The sequence below is a fragment of the Rhinolophus hipposideros genome (genome assembly GCF_964194185.1).
Source record: "Rhinolophus hipposideros genome assembly, chromosome: 9".
Lineage (NCBI taxonomy): Eukaryota > Metazoa > Chordata > Mammalia > Chiroptera > Rhinolophidae > Rhinolophus > Rhinolophus hipposideros.
In genome coordinates, this window is record NC_138055.1 from 23,532,421 (window position 1) to 23,556,124 (window position 23,704).

General features: G+C 49.4%; 1 protein-coding gene across 6 annotated transcripts in view; it reads left to right on the forward strand.

The window, feature by feature from the left end:
* Window positions 1-496: 496 nt before the first annotated feature.
* Window positions 497-23,704, forward strand: part of CD9 (CD9 molecule) — a 33,186-nt gene continuing 9,978 nt past the window's right edge. Inside the window, exons 1-4 of one of the 6 annotated variants that reach the window (XM_081059664.1) lie at window positions 497-750; window positions 972-1,222; window positions 1,527-1,704; window positions 22,234-22,336. In XM_081059664.1, the coding sequence (XP_080915790.1) occupies window positions 1,639-1,704; window positions 22,234-22,336 (169 nt within the window). In that variant the 5' untranslated portion in view covers window positions 497-750; window positions 972-1,222; window positions 1,527-1,638. Of the gene's footprint in view, window positions 751-774; window positions 1,223-1,484; window positions 1,705-22,233; window positions 22,337-23,704 lie in introns of those variants that run through there. The other 5 variants (XM_081059661.1, XM_081059665.1, XM_081059663.1 and 2 more) reach the window with 5 other exon arrangements.

Sequence of the window (23,704 nt, forward strand, 5' to 3'; positions counted from 1 at the left end):
GCTGGTTCTGCAGCATTGCTTCCAAGACTGGGTCAGAGGCCCCTCCTTTAAGCTCCCTGCCACACACACACATACACACACAGAGAGTATATACAGCACTCTAATCCCCTTGCCAGCCTGCCTGAATACCTCCCCAAGTGGACTCAGAACTCCCTAAGGGCAAAAACAAGATCAGCTCCTTCCTGCTCCTAATGCTGTATCCTCATAAGTAGACAGTGAAAAATGTTTTTGAGATAAATCTAACAATGAAAATAAACAGCTAAATAAGAGCTACCAGTTGTTGCTGATGGGTGAAATTTTGAGTTACATTCTTTTTGCTTGTTGGTCTATTCTGATGTTTATGTATTGAGTATGTTTTGCTTTTGTAATAAAAAAAAAAAAAAGAACACTAAAGGAAACTTCATTTTGAAAAAAACGCAGAGGGGTTTTGGGACATCAGAAGAAGGGAAATGTCCTCATCCTTTGGTGAGAATCAGGAAAGAAATGTTTCAAGAGCCACAGAATTTCTGCAAGTGAAGAGGAGAGGGCCAACCAGCCTCGGGGCACACACCACTGGTACATGCAAAGCTGGGCCAACAAAGGTGTGGAGTGCTGGGCAGAGCAGAGTGGTTCCTTACAGATGCAAGATAAGTTATTTCCACTTAGGTCATTGAATGTGGGGAGCTACAGAGACCTTTGAGCAGATGAAAAACATGACCAGAACTCGGTATCCAGAGCATTAAAGAGGGAGTAGTGGACGAAGTCCAAAAGGCAAGAGGGTGGGTGGTGTGGAGTAGAGGCAAGAGGGAAGCTGGGTAACAAGCTATCTTCCCCTCTCGGGGCATCTAAACCACAAGTCTAGGAAACGCTCCCGGACTGCCCAACCCTCAGACATATTACTATTTGGTGACGGGCATTTAGAATTATTTCGGTCAGCCGCCGACCTATCTTCCCACCTGGACTGCAAGCTTCTAATTCCTGCTACTCCACAGGAGGTGCCAAATACAACCGTGCTCCAAGAGTGAAGGTTTGCACGGAGCCGCCCCGGGAAGAAGTAAAGCCAGGCAGCTTCCCTTCAAATCGAAGCCAAAACAAGAAGTGCCCGCATTGTGCGGGCAGCCGGCCCTGGGTAAGGGGATTCTATTCCGACGCCCTGACCCGGAGAAGGTCTCTCAAAGTAGAGGCCTCCGGCAGGCCACACCAGGCGACAAGCAGAACGGCGAGGCTGCCACAAAACGCCCAGGTGAAAGCAGCAGGGGGCGACAGTTTGGAAAGACCCCTAGACGGTTGGGAGGAAAGGGGGTGGATGGCGTAAGAAAGGGACCGCCAAGTCGGTGGGGAGCGGGCTGAGCCCGAAACTTTGGGAGAAAAGCGGGCAGGGCGCGGCTGGGGTCTGCGGGGGCTGGAATCTGGGGAACCTGGGCGGGGGCGGGCCGCCCGCGGGGCCGGGGCAGGTGGGGCCGGGGGCGGGGCGGGGCGGGGTCCTCGGCACATGCGCACTGCAGCCCGCAGGCTCCGTAAGGAGTGGCACTTTTTTAAAAGTGCAGCCCGGAGGCCAGCCGGCAGCCACCCGCACGTCGGTCCCCACCTGGTCCTGCCCGTCCCTGCCGCGCGCCCCGGTCCCACACCAGTGCAGTTCAGGCCAATCCAGCCCGCACCATGCCGGTCAAAGGAGGCACTAAGTGCATCAAATACCTGCTCTTCGGCTTTAACTTCATCTTCTGGGTGAGTGAGCGCGACAACCGCGCGTGCTTCTCTCCGGGGCCACCTGCCCGCCCGGGGGGCCCTGTCCGCGGTCGCGGGTGCGGGTAACTAACTAAAACTGCCCGCCGGGTAGACTCCGGGCAGAGGAGAAAGGGCCCTGCGGGCGCCAGCCGGCAGCTCCGCCGGGTCCGGAGCCGGGCGGGGCGGGTGTGTTTGTAGGGGGCTCTCCGAAGCCGGGCGGGCAGGAAGACACGGGGTCCCCGTGAGCTGGGGCGTAGAGACCCGCTCCAGGCCGCTCCTCCGCCACGGTTTGTGTGTGCCCCTCCGAGTAGGGGAGGGAGGGAGTGGAGCCGCTGGGGAGAAACGGAGCACCCCTCCTGGGAACTCGGGGCCCTGGCCAAGGACTGTCGCGGAGAGAGCAGTTCGCGACCGAGGCGGGGTCTCACAAGTGGCAGGGCCGCGATGAGGGGAGGGTGCGGGCGCCCCAAAGGACTTTAGTGGCTCACGGAGAACTCCGCCAAGAGCTGTTGGCACTTTTACACTGGAGAGGAAGGAGGGCGGGTGGCCGGTCCCCGTCCCTAAGTGAGAGTCGGGACCACCCCCCTCCACCCTCAAGGAGGAAACTTCAGCCCCCCTCACTTCTCTCAAACTCTGATTCTCAGCCGCCATGAGAATGTCCGAGCTCCCTCGAAACTACCTGAAAGACTAGCTTGTCTTGATTTTTTTTTTCAAGGGCGATAAGTATCTGAAGTGGGGAGAACGCTGGGAGAGTTGGGGAGAGGAGGGGCAGATGTAAGTCCGCACTGTTAGTGGGACCTCTGCATTTCCGGGAGAGATCAGGTGCGGGCCCCAGGGCCCTCTGGCTTCGCCCCCTTCCGCCCACCGAGTGGCAAGGCGGGGCCACGAAAGCGCAGGCTCACCTGGAGAGGACACCTGGCCGCCCTCCAGGACTCCCGCTGCTGGCCGCGCCCAGCCTTTCTGCAATAGGAACCCTGAGGGAGGCAGCAGAAAAGGGGAGTGTCTCCTCCACATCTTCCCTTGGAGGATTAAGGGACCACCCAGAGATAGAAGCAAGGAATAGGGAACCTTCCTGTTCTGGTTTTGAGGGCTCCATCCCCTGCACATAGATGGACGGTCTTTGCCTTTCTGCAGTCAGGAAGGAGTTTGGAAAGGTAGCCCCTGTGCCACGCAAGAGAGACGGCTGTAAAAACGGGCGTGCCACCGGAGGCTTATAAAGAAACGTACTGATTCCCCTGGAGCTGGTCCCTGGGATCCCCACAATCCTCGGGGCAAATCTCCTGAGATATAATCCTTTCTCCAGAGCTGACAGGGTAAGATACTGAGCTGACCTTGCAAGAGTCACCACACCCAACACGTGCTAGTGTGGATGGCACATAGGTGTGCCCCTGCCCAACCCTTGGCCTGCTTTAGGGAGACCCTCCTGCGGAGGGCACCCTTCACCCCCTCCCATCCCCTATTCCCAGCACCCAGCCCCTAGAACTGCCAGGCTTGGCTTCCTCTTCTCATCAACCCCAGCACCAGAAAAGAATGTCGAAGGCGGCCCGCCCCAACCCACCCCACTCCTGTCCTTTGGGGAGTTTTCCTCTCCCTCCCTAGCACAGTCTCTCTCCTGCCAGTCTGTTGGTTAGTTCTCAGCCCTCCCACGAGGCTGCATCAGGGTTTGGGGCTGGAGTGAACCACAGATTACCAGTGTGCCTCCATACCCCCACCTTCCCTGTGGCACAAGTAGGGCCTGATGGAAGGCTCCCAGGGCCACTGCAGTATCTGCTCGGCCTCTTACTGTCTCCATTCTGCCACCCCACCCACATTCAGAGCTGCCCCTGCCTGGACTGGGTGCTGTTGCTCAGGTATGTGGCCTGAAACAGAAATGACTCACTCTGGGAATGTTGGGTTTAGAGCTAGGAATGACTAGAGATTATTCACAGTGAGAAAGCAGAGAACCGGAGAGGGGGTGATTTGCCCAGGATCACAGAGACGAGCCAGTACTACAACCTCCGGGTTCCCTTATTCTAGTCTTGTCCATCACAAAACCATCAAGGGGACCTGGTAATGGGCTTGAGTGGGGGGTAAGCAATAGCTACGTTTTCCTGAATTATTGTTCAATAGTCTTGTGTCAAGGTCCCTATAGAGATGAAGCCCTCATCCCCCAGGAGATGATGGAATAAAGGAATACTGTGATCCACTCATGTAGCGTTTTACAGTCTGCAAAATCCCAGGCTCCCATGATAATAGCCAAAGCAGGAAGCATTATCCCCATTTTACTGATGATCAGGAAACTAGTCCCCAGAGAAGTTAAGTGACTTATCCAGGGTCATGTGGCAGGATAGCATCAGAAGTCAGTTTGAAAGCAGATCTGGTTGGCTTCAAATCTAGTGCTCTTTCCATCACAACATACTGCCATACTCAGTTGGGTGGGAACAAGCTCTCAAAAATCTAAGGGAAGCTACGATCTAAGGGAACTGCTTGTATTATGGTGTCAGTACTTCCCTTTCTCTCTTGAGACCAAAAATTTATAAACTTGGCATTGGGGACCTGATGTGGGCCTTGAAAAGCAGGAGTTGTGAGGCCAGGGGCCACCAGCACCTCCTGAACACAGGATGTGGAGAGGGCGGTCTAGCAGGGATCCAGACAGAAGAAGCCTACCTCGGTGGGGCAGGGTGAGTGTGGGGGTGTGCTTCCTGACCCCCACTCATCCCTGCAGGACCTTTGGTGACAGCCAAGCCTGCACTGCCTGCCCTCTCTAATCAGGGCCTCTGATGCCCACAGCCAAACCAAAAATCAGTCCGTTCTCCCAACGCCCTGAGAATCCTAACTTCCCAGCTCTACTTCAGTTGTGTCTGTATTTCCTTCAGACCTGCCTGCCTATCCATCCCCCCCAAAAGTTGAGAGGGGAAACATCTTACTGATGTCAGAGTGATGGACTCTCTAAGCTATACAGTAGGGAAGCCAGGCTAGGACTGGTCAGGAACATGTCGTCCCATTCTATACACCCCCATCCCTCCAAGTCCTAGGCCTGCACTGAGAGGTCCCAGTTCCTACCCCTGACCCCCTTCTGCCCTTTTGCTCACTACCTCTCACCCCTTCCCCTCCCTCACTGATAGAATAGCCAGGGGTCTTCTCTTTCCCAAGAAATGGTATCACCTGGACCTAATGGAGGCTTCTTGGAAACATGGACAGAGTGGATTGGAATTTAGAGACCAGGTATTAATCCAGCTCTGTCCCCAACACACTTTGAAACCTTGGGCAAGGTCGCTTTTGTGCTCCAGACCTCAGTTTCCTCATCTGTAAAAACAGTGGGGTGGAGCAAATGGTCTCAAAGGGTCCCTTCAAGCTCAGTCTGTGAAAACACCCCACCCCCACTGCCTACAGCAATAGGACTTTCCCACACAACCCAAAATCAAGTCAGGAAATGGAATGTGCAGTGGGTGCTAAGGCTTGTCCTCATACCTTGGCTTCCCCTGACCTTTACCTCTGGGGCCTGATCTTACATCTCTTTCCTGTTAACTTCACAGTTCCCTCTGCTACCCCTGAGTGGGGTCTCTCTGTTTGGGGTTCTCTGTTTTCATTGCCCTGAGCCATTGTGGTAGTACTGCCTAGTGGTCAGAGCACCAGCTCTGCATGGGATTTACGCATCACCAGATGGAGCTGGTGCCTGCCACATGGAGGAGGGAGGTGAAACGAGGAGACATCTGTGATGCCCTTAGCACAGGAGACCAGTACTGGATGCAGAGCACACTTCCCATAGCTGTGGTTATTTACCAGTTGAAAAGGAGATGGGGAGCATAGGAGCAATTCCCTAAGGCGTGCGGAAGTGTAAGCCAGGAGCATACTCCCAATCCACTCGCATTTCCTTCTTTTCCTGCATCACTGCCAGCTTCATTCTTCCAGCTCTGGATTGGACACTGACTCCATTTCATGTGTGGCTACACATTTGACTGTGGGGCCACCCACTTCTGAAAATAAAACTGCCTGGCAGAGAAACCCTAGACGTCAGGATTTGGGTCTGGGCAGGGAAACCCTGGGCAGGGATGGTGATGGCAGAAGCCCCTCGCACCCACCTGCTGCTTCTCAGAAACTGCCTTCAGTGTTGGGCTGAAGCAAACTGCTGGGGCTGTTGAGTAAAATGGCTTCCTGGTTTTGGCACCCGCAGAGCCCAAGGTCTGGGAAAAGCTGGCTGTGTTTGTACTGAGGCTGGCAGCTTTGGAAGAGGTGAGGTGAGGCCAGGTGTCTGCATCTGCTAAAGAAAATCAGGCCTCTCCCCTGCCCAGAATCTTGATGGCTTTTCCCCACTTTTTCACAATGGTTGTCAACAACAAAGAATCTGACTCCTGCTTTTTGGGAGATGGTAGGGAGGGATTACTCTTCTCTCTCCCAATCTCCCTCTCCCTCCGCTTCCCCCCTCCCTCTCACCCTCTCTCCCCTGGCTTCCCTTACTTTTCAAAGTGGCCCATGGACACTATTCCATACCTTACTCTTTTGTACTCAAAGGAAGCAGCTGCTTGTTAAGACTGAATTTGAAACGGCTTTCATGAGCAGCCCTATTGAGGGCCATTCTTGCCAGAGCACTTACTCTTGTTAATTGACTCTTCTGTAGCCACGGACCTCACAAATCAGCTTTCTCACATCTTCCTTTTCTGCTTGATGTGAATCTTCCCTCTTACACACAGATCTGCATGTCCTGTGTTTGATTTGTCTCTTTGTTTTCCTGTTCAATTCCATTTTATAAGGCAGCGTGGCTTTTGGGATCGGTCGCATGGGTTGGAACTTAATAACATACTTTGGACTTACAAAAGCACCTTTTCTTCTAAAGAACACAAAGCTTTCTCAGGTGTGTCTGGCTGTGAGGGTAAGGAACCTGAGGTCACAGTTCCCTTGGCTTCTGTGGTCCTGTTGTCTCCTTGGTGGCTGTGTGTTCTAGATTGACTTGGGTTGAGGAGAGGAGAGGACTTTCAGGAAGCTGCATATTTACATTCTGTGTTCCTCCCTCCCCCATGTCACTAGGACTTTATTTAGACCTGCCACAGGTCTTTTCAACAAAAGGAAAACTGGTCTTTAACACACAAGAGCAATGACTTCATTGTTTCAGGTTTTGAAAACCTGGGTAAGAGCTGATTGGACCCATGTTCCGGACGACCCAGAGTTACCCTTTGTGGCTAAGGGAACTCGGGAATCCCAAAGGGCTTATCTTCACAACACGTTTTTTAAATTTATGGTTTTCAAGTCTGACTGCAGATCACTAGCCTGTTGCATTGCCTGGAAAAAGTAATGCAGGTCCAGGGATATTTTCATTTTCCATCAAGTGATGGCATGCAGCTGTGGAAAGCAGCATCCTGTCTCCAGATGAGATAATTTTATAATAATTACATCCATCCGGTAATTCCTTCCCTCCCCCAAAAAACTACTCAGTTCTGGACAGCTTTTTAGTTTTAGACTGCTAGATCTTATCCTCTTTAGGGAATCCCATAAAGTCAGTGGGACCTGCCTCCTGAAATATGTTGTGTCCTTTTTTTGGGGGGGAGGGTTTCTGGAAGCCCATGGAGCTCAGATTATGAACACAACATATTGGTTTTTCTCCTTTGGTTTCCAGGCAATCCTCACTCTGTCTGGAATCCCATGTTTGCATGGGGGGCAAAATGGGAAGACTTTGAAAAAGGCATTAGAGAGTCCTAAGTGCCCCTGGTGATCGGAGGGCAGCCCAGACTGAAGAGCTGGCCTCCCCAACCATCCTTGTTCTGACTCTAAGCTTAATCATTGCCCAGGGAGTGGCTTTGACTCTCGATTAATTTAATGAGTATTTTGTGTTTCTAGTCCATATGAAGAATCCAACTTTATGAGCTTCCAGCCAAGTTTTTCTTTTTGGGTTAGGTTTTCCCATAGCGTAGGTGATCTGTCTTTGTTCAGGAAGAGTGGAGTTCTGTCTTACCGTCCTCTTTTCTACCAAATGGAGACAGGGAGCCCTGGCTGACCCTCCCGGGCCTTGCCCCTGAGGACTTGAAAAGGCAGAGATGTCTCCAGGGGGTCATTTGGGGATTTGGGCTTCTGAGGAGATGACATGCAGCCTGGTTAAGTAGCAGGGGAGGATGAAGCCAGCTGATTTGGAGAGGGGCCAGATTTATTTGATTCCAGAGAGAGGGTTTAGGACTATTAGCTTGGAGAAAAATCAGAAACCTGGGTTTTAGGGGTCCTTCTTTTTCAATCCTCTTGCCGAGCATTGTGCAGGAGAGCAGAAATGGTCACTCTTGCTGGCTCCATTAGGAAAGTAACCCTTTGAAACGTACCCAATGCACAGACAAGGTTCCAGTAAACACCTCAGGCCCATACAGGCCAATGGCCCGTGACTTCTAGCAAGCCCCCACCTCCGAACTGCTCAGGAGGCAGCCCCTTGCTTATCTTCCCAGTCTGAGCTGCATTCAGTGTCCAAATGCAAAAACACAATACATGGATCACAACGGAACATCCTTGACTGGGGTTTAAAAATACGGTAAATCAGATGGTTTTATTGAATCTGAAAAAGATTCCTATGGCATCTTAGTTTTAATTTACCTTTTAACCTACATTGATTGAATCAATAGCAATGAAAAATGATAAAATTGATTTAAAGCTTTAAATGAAAAGATCAGCAAACTCATATGTATTTATTTGTGAACTCATCGCTTTTCAAGTTAATGGAAGTTTGGTGCTTTTAAAAGATAGTGTGCTATATGGGGTGGCCAGTTAGCTCAGTTGATTAGAGCGCAGTGCTCTTAACAATAAGGTTGCCGGTTCGGTCCCCACCACTGTGAGCTGCACCCTCCACAAGTAGATTGAAACAACTACTTGATTTGGAGTTGATGGGTCCTGGAAAAACACACTTAAATAAATAAGTTTAAAAAAAAAAAGATATTGTGCTATAGACTGAATGTGTCTCCCCAAATTTCATATGTTAAATCCTCAATCCCAGTGTGATGGTATTTGGAGGTGGGGCCTTTGGGAGGTGATTAGGTCCTGAGGACTGTCCTCATGAATGGGATTAGTGTCCTTAAGACGAGGCCCTAGAAAGCACCCTTTTCCTGTCCATCATGTGAGATTATAGCTAGAAGACAGTCCTCTACGATATAGGAAGCAACTCCTCACCAGATACCAAACACCAAATCTGCTGGTACCTTGATCCTGGACTTCCCAGCCTCCAGGACTGTGAAAAATAAATGTTTCTTGTTTGTCAGCTACCCAGTCTATGGTACTTTGTTGTAGCAGCCCAAATGGACCAAGACATACTTACTTACAGGTTCAAATCAAAATGGCCTCTTCCCTTTCAGGTGAGCAGCTGCAATGTGCCATTGCACACGCACCTCACTTCAGTGACCCTCTCTGATGGGTGGCGAGCAGCCCTGCTCCTGAGAGGCTCTGCTTTCCTAGAGCAGAATGTGCACTCCAGAGACAGGAAACCCTTCCCATTAAGAGTCTTGCTCCTGCTCACCCCAATGCAATGTGAGCACCTTCCTGTGATGGGGGGCTGTGGATTCCAGTATTGCTGTTCCACTCAAACTTCTAAAAGCTTCCTTTCTACCAGCTTGGGAAAATCTACCCATACTGTACTTCCCCCACTCCAGTCAAATCATAGACCTGACTCCTATCACCAGATAACCTCTGATGTCCCAGAGACCAGAAAACTCATTTCAAATACGACTTAGGTTACCTTCCAGTGCTGAGGAGGGACCCGTAGTACGATGGGAAGCTGGTGTTATACTTGTAGGTGTCTCTCAGGATCCTGGGCCCAGGGCTGTGACACAGGTCTGGGGTGATGCCCTCTTTCGCTTTGCCTTTTGCTGGCAAGAAGTGCTGTGTGGGGGGAAAAAAAGTGCTATGTGGAAAGAGCAGAGGCTCAGGGCCCTACCTTGGGGCCGTTCCTGTAGGGGATACAAGGACAGTGGCCACTTGATGGACCATGGCCTCATCTGTGGACATGGTGGCCAATGGGCAGCAGTAACAGTATCTGCACTTGCCAGGCCTGATGCTAAGACGAGAAGCTAGAATGAGAAGAAAATGTGCCACGTTACTTTACGGTTGGAATGAGAGCTAGCTGGTCCACATGGGTAAAGTACATAAGCGTGTGTCAGTGCCTATATCCACACCGACTTTCTGGCCAGTGCAGCAAGGGCATAGCAAAGCCCTCGAACCAGAGACCAGCAAGAGAAAGCGCGGCCTCGCTCTCTCTCTCCCCCTCCCTCTCTCTCCTCTGTTCACCTGTGGCTCCCCCAGAGAGAGGCCAGGCTCAGAGATGGCCATTGCAAGTACCTTCCTGTCAGTGAAAAGGTAGGGCCCTCTGTGCTTGCAAGTGGGCTCTCTTGGGACCTTTAAGGATAGAAGGTGACACTTTTAAATGAAATGAGATCAGATGTGGCTGGAAGGGAGAAAGAACAAAGTGAAAAACTCTGGCTCTGAAATTAACAAAACGGATCAAATAGACAGTTTAGCAGAATGATTGAAAATGTGGGCTTTGCCCTCAGACTGGGGTTCACATTTCTAACTCAGCCACTTACGTGCCATGTGTTCTCATATAAGCTTCTTAACTTCTGTGCCCAAGTTTTCTTACCTGAAAAATGGAAGTTACTATTACATACGTAGTGGGTCTACTGTGAAAATTAAATGATACAGGTGCAGTGCTTCTGGTGGGGTATGGGACAGCCAATACTGGAGTGCTTGCTATCTAATAAAGGGACCTAAAATAAAGGCGGAATCGTGGCAGAGAGATAAGACACGTAATAGGTGAGACACAGCAGTTTGGGAACCTTGATTTTTGTCTCCTTGCTTGGCTTTGTGCTCAGAATGTCCCTTGATGGAGCAGGAGGGCCATTTAGCTGAAAAGGGCTGTGAGTGACTTGCCAGTACTGCCGATCCACACACCATATGGCATTGCTTGAAAGGTATAAAAAAAGTAGTGGCATCTTCCACTACTCAGGCCTTGCAAGCAACTGGTAACCAGTTCCACGGTTGGAATGAGAGCTAGCTGGTCCACATGGGTAAAGTGCATAAGTGAGTGAGAGAGAGAGAGAGGGAGAGAGAGAGATCACCAGACATCTTAATGAGGCATACACAATGAAAAACAAATGTGTGGTATTCTGGAATTTAAAGCAAAACTTCCCCAAAACAGTCTCCCACATCAGATAATTTTGGTTAAGATAAGAATGCCTGATTTCAGCAGAAAACAGATTTATGGGCTGGCTAGTGTATGGTACACGTCTGGCAACAGGCAATGGAAACTTGAAATGAGATTTCTTGTTTAGAAAGAGGTAACCTTGGGCAGAAGGCTCTCCCTCCCAATCCCTCAGCCCCAAACTACTTAACACCAGCACATCATATTAGCTGAAACTTGTCTCTTAAGCAAAATAAGGGCTCTGGTTTTTAAATGATGCTGACTTTGTCCTTGGAAAGGAGGATTTCCCGACTCTTGAACCTGTCCAGACCAGGTTGCTACCTAATTTCCATAAAGGTGTGCTGAGAAAAAGCTTACAAGGCCCTTCATCCTCTGCCACACCCAGAGAGGAGACCGAGCTACCTCCCTTCCTTCCTTCCATCAGGGATGAGACAGGCACGTGCTGTGCCTGTGACAGGAGAGTTGACAGCTGAGTTTTCCAGACCTGCTCTGTGACCTTGGGCAAGTTATTTTACCTCTCTGAGCCTGTTTCCTCATCTTAAACACGGATGGTCATAATTACTCAAATGTTATCAGGCAGTCCCATGAGCCCTCTTAAGTTCAGAAGGAGTTGGCACCACCTTACAATAGAACTCTAGTCTCCCCTTAGTCATCTGCTCCCTGGTAAATCTCTCACTTGCTCCTTCAGAGAATGTGCCCATTAGCCCCAACACTAGCCTGAGGCCAGTCATGAACATTCAAACACAATTGCCAAAAAGAGCCAGGCCTAGCAAGACGATGGCGCCCACAGGCGGTAGCTATTGGTCCATCATCACCCCTGCCCCTAGGAAGCCCCCAAGTGCACTAGAATTCCCCAGAAAGGAAGGCTACAGGATCGGGGGTAGATCAAGAATGTGCTTAGGATACCAGTAATGCAGGCAAGCTCAAGGAATCATGGGAAAAGTAAGCACTTTTTTGAAATTATACTAATTTTACAATTTTGATTTTTATTTTTTTTAATGTTGAATTATATAGGTGGTGGGGTAGGTGCCATGATCTCAGTGTTCGGAGCACTAAATGGCCACAAGAGACAGAAGTTGACCTTTCCAAGGACTTGGCTCCTGGCTTCTCCAGGATGGTTGGATTTTATTGTCATTGTTGACCTCCCAACCTGCCATGATGTGTAAAAGAGCAACCAATTATAACAGGCGGGGTTCTGCTACTATACACACACACACACACATACACAGAGTGATTGTTGGGAAAGGGGGAAGCTGACTTGTTAGAAATGCAGATTCCTTGATGGGGAGGCAGCAAATTCGTGACTCACCTTAAGCCTCACTTTCCTTATCTGCACAATGAAGGTAATACAACCAAAGTCTTAGGACCATTAGGAGGAATAATGGGATATTTCATGTAAACTATTATCATGGTGACTGGCTCATAGCAAGAGCTCAGCCGTCGGCTTCTGCAGCTGTTGCAGAGTTACTATTATAATACCTCTCCTTAGAATTTTTCAGGGATTGAGTTTGGCCTAAACGTTCACATTCATCCATTACTTATTGCTTCTGTTCTGTAAAGCTGCATGATACAGGATTGCTCAAAGCTAAAATTTTACCTTACCACTAGGCTTCATCCCTTTCAGAAGATATTAAAGGACCTGTCTTTCTGTCTGTCTACAAAATGCCCATTTCACAGGTTCCCCCAGTCTTGGAAAGGTGGGTGAGAAGAGGTACTAGTTTTGCATTTTGCTAAAAATGGCCCCAAAACGCTGCCCAGTTGGCAGAGGGCTCCCCTCATGGAGTCTAACTGAGAATTGAACAGGAATTGAAATAAAAATCTATTCTACCTCCAAACCAAGAAGGGTCCCTCAGCATCTCTCCTTCAGTTCACTCCTCGTGCTTCCCAAAATGGGATGATTTCCTCTTATCTAGAACTTTCTTGACACCTTGAAGCAGTTCCCAGAGGGGGGCAGAGCCAAAGTCACCATTGCTTCTATGTGGACACCATGGGGAAAAAGAGAGGAAGGGAGAGCTGGCCTTAGAGGCTGCATTATCCCTGGGACCCCATGACAGTAGGCTGGAGACCACCACCTCTCCTGGCTGCAACAGAGGGAGAGGGGAAGGAGAGAAAAAACCAAAGGAGTAGTTAGTGGTCGGTACCCTCCCTTTCTCCCTCAGCTGGGGTTGATGCCCTGAATCTGAATTGCCTAGCCTCAGCAGGCAGGTTAAGGTTTAGGTCAAAACATTTTGCCAAATTCAACATGTACAGACTACCCTGTTGTCCCCCAAGAAAAGTTCTTAGGGGTTCCCATTCTGCCCCATCACCTCCTGGGGGGGAGGCGGCACAGCTGGGAAGAGTGGAACTGAGTGGATCTGGGTCACTGTGAGCTCTGCCTCCTGCTGGCTGTGTCTTTTTGAGCAAGTTGTTGCTTAACCTCTCAGAGCCTTTTTCATCTATGAAATAAGGGAGATGAGAGGATTACATGAGATAAAGTATGTCAATAATGTGGGACGCACATAGATAGTAACTGTTACTGTGATAATATTTACTCGCCTTTCCCGAGCCTCCAGAGGGGTTGCTAATGGACAGAAAAGCCTGCCAGGTCTAAAGCTAGATAACCTATGTCATTCACCGTCAGCCTCTCCATGTATTCTTCCATTACTTTTTTTTTCTTTTTAGAATTTAGGGTGATTTCAGGAAGAGTCCACTCTCATACATAGTAGCAGGCTGGCCTAGGGAGAACACAGGCTGCAGAAATCAGGGGGAAGTTTTTACCAAGAATGCCTTGCTTCAGAGGCTACAGGAATCATTTTGGCCTCTTGGGGAGAGGCATTCGCAGGGCTGGCCTTGGGTGGTGAATGTGTAGTTGGAAGCCACATACAGGTTCTAACTTGAACCACTTACTATGACTTCCCAGGCTCAGTGGGTTCAAAGTGGAGCTGTCCCAACAGTGTCTCACTTGCTTCCTCCCTGCTTACTTGTCCTGTATCCTCCCCCTTAACTGTCACCGAGCAGCAGTTCAAGGTGTTCCCGAGACCCAGTCCCCATGGCGTTACCATGCGAGGCAGGGCATTTGAGCCCACACTCTCCAGATCACCGTGTAAAGTAGGATGGTGACATTCTGCTCCCTCTTGGACTGAGCCTGTGAGCTCCCCCTGACAAGCACAGGAACATTGAACCCAGAGAAAGCTCACCCCCGCTCCATGGCTTCATGCCCTTCCACACTGGCATTTAAAAAGCTAATCTCTGGGTTCAGAACCGCCAGCGAGAGCTTCTCCGTGTCTTCCCGATTGTTCAGTGTTTAAATGAAGCCCAGAGCAGTGGCTCTCGCACTGGCGTGCGCATCAGATCATCTGGCGCGCCTCAAGGAAAGCAAGTCATGGCAGTCCTTTCTGCTCAGCAGAGTGGAGTTTGGTTTTTGTCGCGTTGTGTGGTGGGTAGGGGAGGACTCTGAGATCTCTGCTCCTGCCTACCCAAGGGGCTTCGCCCTTCCAAAGACAACAGCTCCAGCCCTCATTTGGACTTGGGGGAGGAGGAAGCACGAGAGGATTAGAAGAGGCACTGAGGCTTGGACGCCTGTTTGTTCTTGCTGGCAGTGCCCGGCCCAGCCTCCTGACAGTGAATCAACCCATCAGAGGCTTGGCATTCAGTGGTGAGCCAGGGTTGCCATGGAGATGGGTGAGGCCGGGAGCCCACAGGTCTGGGTGGCCTGACTTGTTTTTAACTGTTGAAGCCTGTGTGAACATAGATTCTCTTATCTCCACTTCTGAGGCTTTCTTAAAGCGTGGCTGGTATTTGGGGGCCCAGAAAAGGCCGGTTAGGGTAAACTTGCATCCTTGGTATTCAGTCTCCTGCTCACTTCCTGGGTGCCGTGGGCAGCTATGCCAAGAGCTCTCCAAAGTCAAGTACATTAAAAAACAATAATTCACGGCTGATACGTATGTTATTGAAGGAAGGCAAGAGGTAAAATCCTCTCCCTCTCTGTGATCTGCTCCCTTACTAACTCCTTTGTACAGACTTAATTCGCCCACGGACGCAGTCTTTGATCCAAGGAAGGACAGAGGCCTCCAGTCTTGGCCAACAGTCCCTTTTTAACCTTCCTTCCCCACTTTTCTTTGGCCGTTCCCATCTGATCCCAGTAGAGCTCCAGGAGGCAGCAGGGTTTGGGTGTGAAGAAGGTAAATTTATCCACCTTCCCCACCACACAACACTCACACTAAGTCTCACAGAAACCAGAAAACAGAACCCCCGTGTCCTAAATTGCCTCGCTCCTGCCCAGCCACCATCTCAGAGCACAGGAGGACATACTACTGTTGTCTGCCAAGAGCCATGAATTGCCCCACTGTCGTCTCGTGTCTTTCTCAAGGGCCATTATTATTGTCGCTTTCATATTTTTCCCTACGGAATCTAGCTGGCATTTCACGGTTTTCAGAGTGTTTTACTTGCATCATCTCATTTAATCCTCACCTTCGACCTAAATAAAAGGCATGATGTGTGTCACACTTTTCTTTTTTACAAATGAGAACCACAGAAAGTGGTTAGTGTCGTGCAGCTCCTAGGTGGCAGCACCAGAATGAGACCCAAGTCCACGCCCTTCCACTGGTCCTGTCCTTCTCGACAGAGGTGTGACAGAATCAAGGCGGTGCATGTTTAGAGTTCCCCCAGGTGATTCTGACATCCACCTCATGTAAACTAGGCCCTGGGTGGCACAGGCATGCAAGTTCCAGGTGGCAGAGCCACGGTCTCCCGCTCCATGCTCACCGTTCTTTCTGTTATGCCACCTGCCCCTTACTGAAAACTTTTGCAGCATCTCTTTGACCACAGGCTTACCAAAGTAATCAAATAGTCATTGCTTTTCCAGGAGGACAAAGGGACGTAGGAAAGAAACCATTCCTTCCTTCCCCAACCCGATCCTGTCACCACTGCCCACCTCCAACCCCTGCCAAAGTAGCAGATGGACCGAGTCTGAGGTCGGCCTCAAAGAGAAAACACTGTAGAGAATGATCTGCTCTCCACTTTCTGGGCTTTCTGAGACAGCGGGATAGAGAAAGCGTAATGAGTATTTTATCCTTTAAAAAGAAAAATTGGACCAGTCAGTTCATAGTACAGAAGAAGGGACCTGGAGGAAATGGAGCCTTGTCAAGACCACCCTGTTTGTTTGCCATTACAGGGATTTTCTTCGAAGTGGGATTTGTCCCACAGACAGACATGGTTCTTTCCACCTGAGGGATGGGATACAGTCACACACACACACACACACACATGCACACGCTGTAACCTCATCAGCCAGTTGTTTTCTGTTTTCTTACTCCAAGTGTTTCCATCAATAGGGCCGCCTGTACATAAATACCTCCTCAGGTTCTAACTGGAACCAGTTTTGCAAACTTGGTGTGGGGTCCAGAGCAGCCGAGGTGCTTCTAAGCGGCATTACTCTTTGATTTTTTTTTCAATCCTCCTTTGGAATGGAGATGTTTCCTTTAACTCCAGGTGTGTTTCAGTGAGTGATTTTTGAGCTGTCCCTGTAGCAAGACTGTGGTATGACTCACTGAAGTCCCGAGCTCTGCGTGGGTGCCTTTAGTACATTGTGCTTTTAGTGGTGAGAGAGGCGATAAGCAGGAAACTGAGCCTGAGCTTGGGGCAGTGCTGGGTTTTCATGTCTCCTGAAGCTAGCATAAGCCCCAGGTGACAGGATTACCTGTGTGCTCGCCAAAAATCAGAGTGTCTAACTGGACTCCTTTGGCGGGTGAGGACAGCAGTGCATGAACTTTTTATAAACTCTCATTTTCAAAAGTCTTTGTGTGGACGTGCCCCTACATCTCATTGTGACATTCATCACGTACCCTTGTGGGGCTTTCTCAGTATTTTCTCTGGGCAAGCAATTGTTCTTGGTAGTTTGCCACTTTTGTTGTGAGATATTAGAAGATGGATCTGGATGAAAAGCCAGATGGGAAAGGAGGCTTGTCTGAGGGAAGAGAATCAGGAGAGGAAACTCTGGTGGGTTTCAAAGATTCTTTCATTGAAGTAATCATTCACTTGTGGAATAATTATATGCTGATGACTGTTTTGTCCAAAATGTGGATGGGGCAGGACCCTGCCCTCAAGGAGTGTAGACTCTAGTGACACCTGAGACAAGCACATGCATGAGAAGAAGGGAGGGTGCGAGGATGCTGGTGAGAAGAACAAATGTGAAGCCCTCAGGACTGCATTTGCGTGGGAGGAGAGCAAGGAAATCTTGGTGGGGCAGTAGCAGGCCTAGGTAGCTATGATGGCATTCCAGGAAGGGGGGAATGCACAAGACTTATTTGGGAAACTTTGAGTGATTCCATCTATGGAGGAGGCAGGGTTCAATGCTATCATGGTGCTGCGAGATCAAAACATGTAAGACAGATCAGAAGTCTTAAAAGTTGGTGACCAACCTAAGCTGTCTGCATCCTTTTAGAGTTAGGCTGAAGGAAGAGAGGGTTTGTTTTCGGTTTTTTTTGTGTTTGTTTGTTTAGGATAGACAGCCCTGCCGATGTGTGTTGGCAAAGGATGAAACAGTGGCAGAGACAGAGTACAGAGACAGGAAGGGGTGGATTAATGGAGCAGGTTCTTGAAGGAGACGAAGCTTTGAAAGAGAGGCCCCATCTTCTTTACGTAGATATATACACTTTTAGTTTTAGAATAGTGTTAGATCTACAGAAAAGTTGCAAAGATAGTATAGAATTCCCTGATAGACCCACCAGTTTCCCCAGTTGCTAACCTCTTACATTCCCGGGTACATTTGTCACAACTAAGAAACCAACATTGGGACATTACTATTGACTAAACCAGACTTAATTTGGATTTCACTGGTTTTTCCGGTCATGTCTTCTTTTCTGTCCCAGGATCCCATCCATGACACCACACGTCAGTTTTCATGTCTCCTTCATCTCCTCTGGTCTATGACAGTTTCTTGAACTGTCGGAAATAACCTAGTCTGAAACTTGAGAATTTTAGCCTTGTTTTTCCTGGCCTTGACCATTTTGAGAGGTTCTGGTCAAGCATTTTGTAGAATGTCCTCAATTGAATGTCCTCAGTGTTTTTCTCATGGCCTATCTTCTGGGGAGAAAAATGAAGAAATTTCCAATAAAACAATGGGGGGAACAAAACTATCCTTTTGCCCCTTATGCTATCAAATGTATGAGACCATTTCCGGCCCAAAGGCAAAGGAGCTTTTCTCTGAACCCCTTAGGTACTGCTGCCTGTACAGACAGTGGAAGCTCCCAAAATGTTTCCTTTTAGTTGCAATTAGAAAAGAGAGGTAACCAGGCAGGCTGTGGGCAGGGCCGGGGCCTGGCAGAGGCACCAGACCAGTTGGTGATCTTGGGCAGGTAGCTGCCCGCTTTTGCGGGCTCTGTGAGCAGGAAGTTGTCTAACTGAACATCCACGTCAGACCTGCTCCGATCTTACGTTGATGGGCAAGAGTGAGGCAGCAGCCATGACAATTGTGTGGCAACACTCCTGCCATATATCAGTTCTTAACGTTGCAGGAAACCATCAACTTCTTGGCCTCCCAGACTCTACTTTCTTATTTTATGGAGTCCCTTAATCATTGACTGTACGCCCTTTTTTAAAGGTCAAAGCTCTCTTTGGTTCTTGCTAGTCCCTTCCTGTTTGGTTTCTCCTAGTATTGAAATAGCTGGGGGCGAGAGCCAGGTGGGGGTTGGGGAGCCCGTCTGTGCACCCCAAAAAGTAAGTTCTCCTGGGAAATGCTCTGAACCCCTTAGGTACTGCTGCCTGTACAGACAGTGGAAGCTATTACTAGGTGGCACCAATTACCTAGTATGTGTCTCACGGTGAAACCGTGAGACATGGTGATGTGTCTCACGGCCCTGTGATTCCCCAAGCCATCATGGCCCCGCCAACTGAAGCAATCTCTCCAATAGCATTACAGAAAATGGGGCAGCTAATGGCTTACACAACATTTCCTCAAGCCAATTAATAATCCAATCAAAAAAGAAGGGCTCATCGCTCTGTGATTTTGCTGAACCAAGTGCTCCCAGTCCGGGCCCTGACCTCTGTACCCCTCTCTATGGTGAGGTTTCAGGTATGAGACTGAGATCTATTACTGCTTTTTCCATTTATCCAGAGCCAGCTGCTTTTCCTTCTCAATTCAGTCAAGTTTCTGGCTGAAACCAATCAGCATGATGTGAGTTTCAGGGTGGGGTCCAAACATGTGGGACCCTCAATTCCTATATCTGACCTTGTCCTTGGCCAGGCTAAGGCCGGAAGTCTTTCCCCTCCTGGTTCCAGTTCTCCAGAACAATGTCCTTGCTCCCTGTCCATGTAGACCAGATAAATGACTGGACTTTTGCAAATTGGCTCAGAATCCTTGAAATTATAAAATGGAAGAGGCTTTACCGTTGCAGGTCTTATTGGGGAGATCTGTCGTCCAAGCATGGCGTCAGTCCCAAAGAGACTCTGCTCCTGTCCGTGAAAAGCTTCTGTGTACAATGTAGCCTTCCATCATCTTGTGTAGCTTAGTTCTTTTGGATGGGATTGTTTTTATTCTTTTCATGGTGACTTGTTTAAGAATTTTCCTAGCAGAGGAGGGGGTGGGTGAGTAACTTTATCAGCAGGGAGAGTAGGATGACTTCATAATTCTTTGATAAGCACAAGCCTAGAGCAGAAAGGACAATAAGGGACACTGCCGCTCTCAGGTCCCAGGTCCCCTCCGCAGCAGCACCACCGAGATAGGGTGAGAGGAAAAAGTTTGTGGCTAAGTGCTAACCAAAACTTAGAACTAGTATAGGAACTAGTATAGGAAGCGCTAGTCTACAGGGTTCTCGGGTTGATGCTTTCATGTCCACAAGGAGGCCAGCAGCCTCAGTCTTCCATTTTCCAGAGGTCTGAGTGAGTTGCTGTCACGCAGGGTGTCACGCAGGGTCTCTGGTCCCGCTCCCCATGTAAGAACGCAGGACATGGTAAGGCCAAAACGGAACACCCATGGAGCCACAGATAGGGGAGTCATACCACTATATTCTCGCTGGAGGCTGGGTTGGAGACAGGAAGCAGGAGCCACAAGATCCACAATCCACCATCCACTTCTCTGCCAACCAACCAACAACCAACCCACCAACGTAGCCACGGCAGTTATATCAGTGGCTAATGGCTAACTGGTTACAGCTGACGACCAACTAGTCACAGCTGATGGGCATCTACTACCAGAGCCAGCACCTTTCCATGTGACGCCGAGAGCCTGGAAACTGCTCTCCTGGCTCTGTCCCCACAGTTGCCATGTACTGGGGTGGGGAGAGCAGAAAAGCATCACTTTCTTTTAACTCTCCCAGACCGCGGGGGAGCTAAGCCGAGCCTGCCCACCATGGAGTCAGGACCCACTTAGTACTTAGCATGTGCTTGTCTAATACCCAGTACATGGGGATGTCCCAGCTGGGCCCCACTATGCCCCTGCTCTAACAGCAGTGCTCCTAGGTCAAAAGAACCCAGTCTGAAACAGAGTGTCCAGGCTGGAGAAGGGAGAGAGACTCACGAGCCATGTCAGCTATCTTTGGGTTAGGCCAGAAGACCCTCACTCAGCTGCATGTCTTTTGTTAATGAGAAGGAAAACCTGCCACATTTGCTTGAACCCAAAGCTCTGTTTTGTTTTAACTCTAAGATTTCTGCTCCTTCAAGCCTGCCATCCATGAGTTGTTCTTTTCCACATGGTCCAGCCATGGAGCCTGTGGCATTGTGCTATTCTTACTGATGTTTGGTCTTTCGTTCCCTGGGATGCGGACTGAGAGGTTTGGGAAGATGTTGAGTGACTGTCCAAGGGGGAAGGAGCGCAGTACTGGTGATAGGCATGCTAATAAAGTTATTCTCACGATAACTTCTAATACTTCTAGTACTTCTAATATATAACCGCCTTTGTTTTTCACCATACTTACAAGGCAAGGAAGGGCCACATCTCCCCATTCCTGTTTTACAGGTGGGAAAACTGAAGCAGTGGAACTCTAAGCCAGGAATTCCAGCCCCTCACTGTGGAAACACAGCCAGGGCAGCATACACCACTGCGGGTGTAGGCAAGGGTTTGACTCTACTGCAGGCTGAGGTCTTGGGTCACCCTTTCCACTGTTGCCACCTCCCTTACACCCAACACATCCAAACCCACTACCAAGTCATGGGGAAAAGGAGAGGAGCAAAGAAGGAAGGAAAGAGAGGCCTGTCCACACACGGGCTGTCCCAGCTCCGGGGCAAATAACCAAGCTTCCTGAAGAGCAGGGCTCTGATATAGGCTGCATGGAACATGGGCCAGTGAAACCTGGCGCCTGGGCGTTGGCCTGGAGCCCCCCCTTCCTTATGTGTCCAGCTGGCCACTGCACTGCAGCCTGAGTCACTCCCCAGCAAGCCCTGGTACGAGTGTGAGAGGCGAGCTCAGCTGCGCTGCTGTTGGGGAGGGCTTGGCGGGAGGCCACCTCTGCAGGCATCTAGTTCAACAGTGCCAGGCCAGGATTTGGCACCTCAGTTCGGCTCCTTACTGGAAAAGTCTGCCCTTTAGGGTCCAGTATTTCAACCTGCCCACCTTTTGAAATGGGATTTTCATAAGATTGGAAGATGACATGGAGGCTTCTTGTCTGATGTTTATAAGGGTCACTTGTAAGGACGCATGTGCCTAAAACCTGGAATTGGACAGGTCAGCTTGTAAGGTTTCCTTGTGTGAAAAGGGAAAGGACCAAATATGGACAACATAGGGGAGAAACGCCATTCACTAAGCAGTATGGTCTGATGACTCACAGCTGCCCTCATTGGTGCCTGGGAATGTTCCTCGATCAACGTTTTTGTTTCTCTTATTGTATGGTATGTACACAGAGTAGTGCCTAAAACATGAGCAGTTTAAAGAATAACTATGAGGTGAATCTCCGTGTCACTACCACCCAAGTCAAAAGCTAGGATATGGCCAGTGCCCTAGACCCTGCCCCACCCTGTGCTCTTTCCTTAGTCAGAAATCCCTCCCACCAGCTGCAGCTCACCACTCCCTTGACTTTATGATAATCACTTCCTTTTTATCCCTTTGTCTTTTCTATACACCCCTTAAAGGTAATATTTAACTACACAGAATCCTGCTTGTGCTTCTTTTGTTTAGCACCATGAGATGCACTCATAGTGTTGCACATTGCTGTAGTCTGTTCATTTTAACTGCTGTATAGTATTCCATTGTCCATAAAATATCCATTCTACTGCTGTACTGCTAGTAGGTAAGTGTTTATTTCCAGATTGCTGATATTTTTAGCAAATGGATTGATTCCCCCATCCCCACCCCTACACTAGCTGCTGCAATTCCAGGTTCATGGTGAGAAGCAGAGACCGAGGGTGGTCTTGCCTTTGGCACTCAGGGACCGTGCTCTCCCTGGCAGCCGGGATTAATTAACGCCAGCCTTCTGTATTGCTTGCAGCTTGCCGGAATTGCAGTCCTTGCCATTGGACTATGGCTCCGATTCGACTCTCAGACCAAGAGCATCTTCGAGCAAGAAAACAATCATTCCAGCTTTTACACAGGTGAGGGTGGGGGAGACGTGGTACTTCTTCCAACTGTGGAGATTCTGTGTTGACCCAGGACCTCTGCCTTGGGAAAGACTGTTGCTCTGGCCACAGTGGCCAGTCATGGCTCTTTTGAGCTTTGCTTTTGTGTAGCTCTGCCCATGCATTTGCATTTGACTGATGTGGTTTCTTTTCTCATGCCGACTTGAGTCTGGCATTTTGACCATTCTCTGACGTGAAGTTGGCCTTGACAAAGTTGCTGCCCCTCGAGAATTTAAGGACCTCGGCTCTCCTCCTTGGTCCTCTCTCTTCATTTCTTCTCTTCTTAGGTTTAATCATCGCCTTAATTTAAGAAACTTTGCCATGGTCGTTCCATTTTTATATGTTTGCTTTCCAAAGTGTTTTGCTTTAGGGCGAAGGTGTCCAATTTAAGCCTGACTTGACTTAGCAGGTTTCTTTGTACACAGAGGCTCCCTGGCATTTTTTTCTAGCCTCACTGTCACTTTTCACCGCTGTGTCATCACGTAAGCACCTCTCTAAAAGGAGGTAGCAGCACTGAGGCCTGTTAAACCCCACTCCCCGGTTTCTGAGTTAAAGTACAGAATCTGTGGCTCTCCTTCCCGGCTGGTTTGGAGACAGGAAACATTTCATTTGTGAGAAGCAACAGCAGCCCCCTAGTATTTTTAGGATGGTGCTATCATGTCATCAGGCTCAAAGTATAAGTTTGGTCACTTCCTTCCCGCCCACCAAAGAAGTTATTTTTAAAACAAGATGGGAACAGTCCAAAGGGACTTATCACCCAGGCCTTCAGGAAAAGCACGGTGGCTGCTGACATGCTGACCCCGTTTCCACCCGCCAGAGGCCAGCCGTGCAGACTGGCATAGCCTGCTTGGTTACATGACACCCTGGCTCTGTGCATAGTTTCCCTGCTTTTATTAATTTTTGTTGTTGTCAGTTAGTTGGGGTTTTTTTAGGGTGTGCCTCCCTATTGTGAGAAAGAAAGTGAGGGAAAGAAAAGCACATGTATATTTAAAAAAAAAAAAAAAAAGCTGCACATAGTTTTTAGGGATCAAGTCTCCATAGCGCCCTGACTTGTTTTAGCAACAGCGTTTTTTATGTGTGAGTCTGTGGCAGGGCTGGAATGCTATCCTGTGGAGCTGGAGCAGTGGAGGCGGGTGCTGAGGGGAGACCATGAGCCCTCTGCGTCATGAGGTGTCATATCATGTCATGTCACACCAGGGGAGGGGGAAGGAACCCTCTTCAGGGAGAGCAGATCTGCCCGAAGGAATGTGGGACTAGTTGGCACCCATTTTAGGCAGGACCCAAGGCAAGCCCCTGGCATATACCTCCTGCTACATGTGTCTCCCATTGTTCTCTGCAAGGGGC